General features: G+C 44.5%; 1 protein-coding gene across 3 annotated transcripts in view; it reads left to right on the top strand.

Annotated features, from left to right (window-relative positions):
- Nucleotides 1-1,126: 1,126 nt before the first annotated feature.
- Nucleotides 1,127-6,268, top strand: part of SH3BGRL2 (SH3 domain binding glutamate rich protein like 2) — a 41,064-nt gene continuing 35,922 nt past the window's right edge. The window contains exon 1 of one of the 3 annotated variants that reach the window (XM_020806162.3): nt 1,127-1,477. In XM_020806162.3, the coding sequence (XP_020661821.1) occupies nt 1,433-1,477 (45 nt within the window). In that variant the 5' untranslated portion in view covers nt 1,127-1,432. The other 2 variants (XR_013541794.1, XM_078385544.1) reach the window with 2 other exon arrangements.

Here is a 6,268-nt window from a genome sequence, read left to right as displayed (position 1 = left end):
TGGAGCCCCACCTGTTTGTGTGACAACGTTTGGCTTTAATGTTCGCTCTCTTTACTCTGTGGTCCTGTCTACTGATTAGCTTTCATTTCCATGCTGTCCAGCCTCACTTGGTTATCAGTCTGTCTCTTTCTATCCATTGGCCAAATACAGAATAGCGCCATTTATCCATTTATGGATTACACACTTCTTCTGTATAGATGTTGTATATCATTGGCAACAATGTCTCTGCCACTGGGAGCCATCAAGAAGCCCTGGGGACACACCCTTTTGCCATTAGCAGATGCTGTCTGCTCCAAAGCACCCTTCTGAGTGTCTAAAACAAAAGGAAGAAAGGAGGCAGTAGGGAGATGTGCATCAAGAAGTGTGCTTTGAAAGAGGAGCTTGTTATGAGCATTTTGAATAAACTGACTTGCCCTGAACTCAGCAAGTTTGAAGTTGTTCAAGCAAGGACAAGCTGTTTTCCATGTCTGGCAATCTTGTGTAAGGAAGTTTCTTGAAGTTTAGTACAAATATAAAAACTCCAGATAGATAAAAGTAGTGAGGAAACCAATATCTGCACTGAAATTGCTATCCAGTGACCTTGCTCGGAATAAACATAACTAGACACAGTGGGACATGTTTTGGACTAAACATGTATTGTGTTGGACCACGAATGAACGGTCGGAAGTACTTTGGAAGGCCTCCTACATAATGAGCACCTGCACAAAGTGGTGTGTGATTGGCAGTTTTTGCTGATCTTGCACGTGGAAGGCATAAATTGAAAATGAATTGAAGGGGAATAATCTGAAAATTGTTATTTACAAGGGCTCTACAAATGGTCACACCTCAGGTGTCTGTCTGTTCCTCTCCTTCCTCTTCGCGACAATCTCCCATGGTTTGATGTACGCAGCATCGTTGCCTGCCTCTACATCTACGCGCGCACCTTCTTCCTGCTGTTGCGGTAGAGGTAACATTTAAAGAAAGAACAGGAAGGAGCTGCTAATTTCGCCTTTTGCTGTTTTATCCCAGGGCAGAGCGAGCAGGACTCCATTTCCCAGGCGCCCTTGCGGACACCTATTCATTCCCACCCTCCTCCCCTCTGGCTGGCTTTTATCTTCTGAATCCTGCTTGTTCCTCCGAGCCCGGTCCCTGCTTATCTGTGCCTGGGGCTCGGCTGGGTGGCTTTGGGCTGCCGTTCAGTTGCCGGGGCGGAAGGGTTGGGTGCGTGCGTGTGTGAAAGACAGAGAGGGGTGGGGTAGACGGGCAGGCAGGCAGGCAGGCGGGTTGGGTGGTTAAAGCAGGGTTGCTCCGGGTCTCGCCTCAGCCGCTCTGCGCGAAGCCCTCACCTTTCCCCTTAAGCCGCAGGAGCGCAAAGTCCATTGGCGCGCCTTCGCCCCGGCCGCTGCCAAGCGAATGTAGGCAGGGAAGCAAGCGAGCAAGGAAGGAAGGAACGATGGTCATTCGCGTGTTCGTCGCCTCTTCTTCGGGGTCCGTGGCGGTGAGTGAGGAAGAAGAGAGAGCCTGCGGGGCGGGAGGGAGGGAGGACACCCAGAGAGAGCGACAGCGAGGAGGCGATGGAGAGCGCTCGACCGGCGTCGGTCTGCGGTCCTGCGCACGCTTCCTCGGGAGTAAGCCCCCCTGGACACCCGCGCCAGCAGGGCTTTGCCTCGGAGGGGAGCCGCACCGGGGACGGCAGGCGCGCGAAAGCCCGGCGGGGGAAGAGCGGCGCGGGCGGGCGCGCTGTCCTGCCTTCCGCGCTCACCGCGGGCAGGGAAGAAACCCAGGCCGGGGGTGGAGGGGGGGGGAAGAGGGACCGGACACATGGAGGGCCGCCTGTCCTCGAGCGGGGAGGGGAGCCCCCCCCGGAGCGGGAGAGCGGCGTCCGCGGGAGAGTCGCTGCAGAAAGGGAAGCCGGTGTCTTGGAGGACGCCTTCCCCCCCCCCCGCTGTGGCCGGGGGGGGGGAGCGCCCGTTTGGCGAGCTCGCCCCGGTGAGGGGACCTCGCCAAACGGGTTGCGGCTTGTGAGGTTCCTGCCGCTCCCAGCGAGCCGGGGCTTCCCTTCGGCCTCTCGGCTCCCACCTGAAGGAGAGAAAAACATGTCTGGACGATTCGAAGCCTTTACAAATAAGGCGAGCGGGATCGGGGACATGATGATTGTGCCTTTTCAGGAAAGGAGGATGACGCGGGCGACTCGGCATCAACGCGTAGTAATTAATAATGCTCTATTTACTTTTCCCCCCATTTCGTTTCGTTTCTCTCTTTTTTAAGAGAAAACAGGCTTTCATGGGCACAGACGGCTTGGGCGGCTATCACGTGTGGTCAGAGATCATCCCTTATTGGGACTGCAGCCTTACCTATGTATATTTGGCTGAAAACCGAAATTAAGATTAGTGCGATTATTTCCTACTGATGTATCTCAAGGCCAATTTTATAAAAGGCTTGACATTGTGCAAGGCTCTAAACTGTGAAAGATGGGAACGTTTGTATTTGTTTAAAGAGAATGAGGTTGAATTGAACATACAAATTAAAACAACTCATATAAATCTTCCAGCAAAATTATTTTTTCCTACAGTCTGCACCCTAAAAACGTGGAATGTTTCCTAAAAACGTGGAATGTTTATATCAAAGAATTATGGCTGATGACAGAATCTTTATAGTCCTCTCAGTACTTTTACAATGTTTGATTTGATTTGCAATGTTGAAAGCTGACAGGGGAGGAGTGCTGTTTATATTAAGGCTACCTGTTGATTTGGGTTTGGGTGGTGATTTAATAAATGCCTATTAACTGGTTAACCAACTATAGCGAAATAAATTAGTGTATTGCCAAAACCTCAGTTAAAAGTATCATAAATATATTGATAAAAGATGACTTGGAGTGTATTGCATAAAATCTGTCCCGGTAGATGGAAGGAAAGGCCAAGTTTACCTTTTACTTCTGTATTACAGTAATACAGCAGAATCAAAATGGTCGGAAATAATGAAATGGTCCCTCTAATTTGCAGACATATTGATTTAAACTGCTCCTCTCTGACAGGTGCTGCCATCCTCTGTGTAGGCACTTGGAAGGAACCACTATTTGGGAATTCCTGAATACACAGGGTGGGGCTGCACATCTTTAATGAATAGAGTGAACAACATTAGCAGATTGATAGATCCACTGAATGCAGTCGACCCTCGACTTACGAACGGCCCTAGTTACAAACATTTCGACTTACGAACTGCTCTGATAGGAAAATATTGATGAACGAAAAAAAAAGTGCAGGGAAGGCAGGGAAAGTGGGAAATTTGAACTTTCAGTTAGTGAAGAAGCTGCTTGTCTGCTCCCTCACTCATCCAAGCGGTTAGAGAGTGGGAAGAGAGACCTGGGACTGCCTGGTATTGTCATTTTTAAATGTAAAATTTAGTTTAAAAGGTGCTTTGTTTGGGTTAAATGGTGCTTGGGTAAAACGGAGCTCGGTTTGAGTTAAAACCTGCTTGGGTAAAAACATGCTTGGTTGCTTTAAAAGCTGCTTGTTTTGATTTAAAAGATGCTTGGTTGAAAAGGTGCCTGTTTTGGTGTAAAAGGTGCTTGATTTAAAAAGTGTTCTTTTTAAACAGTGTTCGTTCTTTCCCTCTGGTTTCCTGCTTTTTTTTGTAACCTATGCCATCTTAGGTTAAAAAGAAAAAGAAAAAAAATTCTGCCCCTAATGTTAGGAACGGATTAACTGGCTTTGCATTAGTTCCTATGGGAACTAATGCTTCAACTTACAAACCGCCCCTCTACCTAAGAACCAAAAACAGCCGGAACGGATTAATGGGTTTTCAGTGCATTCCTATGGGAAATTTAGCTTCAACTTACAAATTTTTCGACTTACAAACATCCTTCCGGAATGGATTAAGTTCGTAAGTCAAGAGTTGACTGTAAACGTTTTCAGTCTTTTGTAATGGGAGGTCTTAGAGTCTTTATAAAATCTTAAAATAATCCTAAATATACACAGAATTGTGGAGTGTTCGGCTGGTCAGCCAGCATAGCCACTGATGATGAGAATTGTGATCCAGAAACATCTGCAAGGCCACATGTTTTCCAGCCTTGTTTTAGAGTTATCCTGTTTGAGTCCCTCTGCAAGGAGAAAAGTGGAGTACAGTAGAAATTAACTATACTAAACAACATTGTAGCATACTTCCCATACCTGTTTGTTACTAACTTGATGTTGTGCAATCAATGGCATGGTAGACAATATAAATTAAATGTGGAACCTGCAATAAAGTGTTGTGGTATAGAGCATTCTCTGTTTAGGATTCAAACTACTCCACTTCCTTAGGATCCCCAGTCAAAATTCCGTGAGATGCTCAGTTCCCAGCAGGCTTCCCCCCCCCCCCCCCGAAGGTTTATTTATAGCTATTTCTTGCATCTTTTGAAGTGTTAGATACTCCCAAGTCTGCTGGTCACTGTCTTGTGTACATTGCTCTTACCACTCTGGTTACATAATGACCAACTATCAGAAAATTAAGGTCACTCTTAATAAATGTGATGATGATCTTAGTCATAAAATAAGTAAACTCGGAAATCCGTGTTAGTGTTTTTTCTGGATAAATGGCATAGATTATGCTATGTGTGCTGTCAGGCACATCCCTTGAGATTTTATATCTCCATTTGAATAGGACATTCATATTTTTTACATAGGTAATCTAAGTTTAAATATAGATCTGTATGTGTTCTCAATGAGAGTTATTGGAGAGTATTTCTCTGTAATGGTTGTTTATGCTTTAGTAAAGTGGAACTAAACTCACTGTTCTCTACACACACACACACACACACACACACACACACACACAGAGAGAGAGAGAGAGAGAGAGAGAGAGAGAGAGAGAGAGAGAGAGAGAGAGAGAGAGAGCTTTATATTCCCTGGTGGAAGATTTGCTGGAAGACCTTTTGCCATGCAATATTTGTGTTCAGTTCATTTACTACAGAAGGCTGAGCTTCTTGATACAACTTGGCAGGAAGCATAATGCAGTGCTCAGTAGCTGTATACTAAGAGCCAGTAACAGCTAATTATCCATTTCAGGAGCCTGCTGAGTAAATATAGAATCTTTTCAGAACTTGCACAATGCATGGTCATTAAACACAACAGAAGCCTTCCTTCTCGTTATAAATTGTCAGTTCATTTTTGGCAGCTGGTTTATACTGTTGTAGTGCAACACCAAAATGTTTCCTATTACAGTACTTGCATATTTAAAAACCAATGATTTAAGAATAACAAAACAACAAGTGGCAGATGTTTTTGTGCAAATACCTAAAAAATTGGGAGAGTGACTTAGACTCCATTCCTATGCATTTTTACTAGGCAATAAGCCCCATAAAATGAAGTGGACCTTACTTTGGAGTAGACTATAAGACTGAACTTGTTTCTGTGATCCTCTGTAGATTCTTACAGAAGCAAGTTAATTTAAAATAGTGGGAATTTTAAAACAGCATCCTGATGCACATATATGTAGTTTCCTCTTTCTGTAGTGTTGAACAAGGGAGTTTTCCCAGGTTCCCCTGAATTTGCTGTTACCTCTGTGTTGCTTGTTTTAGCTAAATAAACAGTATCACTTGGAGATTTAAATGGATTTTATAATATTTATTAGTTACTCTTATAGCCCACCTGTGGTCCAGTGAGCACAAAGGGGCATATATGGCTTGTCTTCTGCCCTTTTTCTTTCACAATGACATCCCTGAAATTAAAGGAGAGGGCCTGACCCAAGATGATCCAGTGAATTTCATGGTTCACACCTAAAGTACAGGTTACATGTAACTAGAGATGGGCATTGGGCAATGCCTTCACAGCTGTACCGCAGTCTGAGTATTTTGCATATTATGAGAGGTGTGAGAAACTCTAGCTATGAAATCAAAACATTTTCAGCTGGCAAGGAGTTCCCCCTTCTAATTAATAGGCTTTCTGCAGATTTTGGCCTTCAGTGGAGGCTTGAACCTAAATCTCTTCAGTCCCAATTCAATATTTTAAACATTGCACCACTGCAGTGCAATGATTTCACACTCTTCCCCACCATAATCTTAGCTGATATTTTATTGCCCAGGTTGGCACACCTATAGGCATCTCTGAGGTTTCCAGTGTTTCTTTACAGGCTAAGCTTTTGTAACTTAGATCAGAACCCTTATTCAAATAATGAAGAACATTTACATTATGTAGCTGCTTTTGGTATGCAGTGTTTATTTCAGTAAAAATTAGGTGGGATTGTGGATGAAACTATATAGAAAATTGTGTTCAGCATTCCTTACTCAGTATTCTGCTCTGGGTTGTGTGCA

The sequence above is a fragment of the Pogona vitticeps genome, chromosome 1 (genome assembly GCF_051106095.1).
Source record: "Pogona vitticeps strain Pit_001003342236 chromosome 1, PviZW2.1, whole genome shotgun sequence".
Classification (NCBI taxonomy): domain Eukaryota; kingdom Metazoa; phylum Chordata; class Lepidosauria; order Squamata; family Agamidae; genus Pogona; species Pogona vitticeps.
The sequence above is the reverse complement of the archived record's forward strand: the minus strand, read 5'-3'. Positions and strand labels throughout refer to the sequence as shown.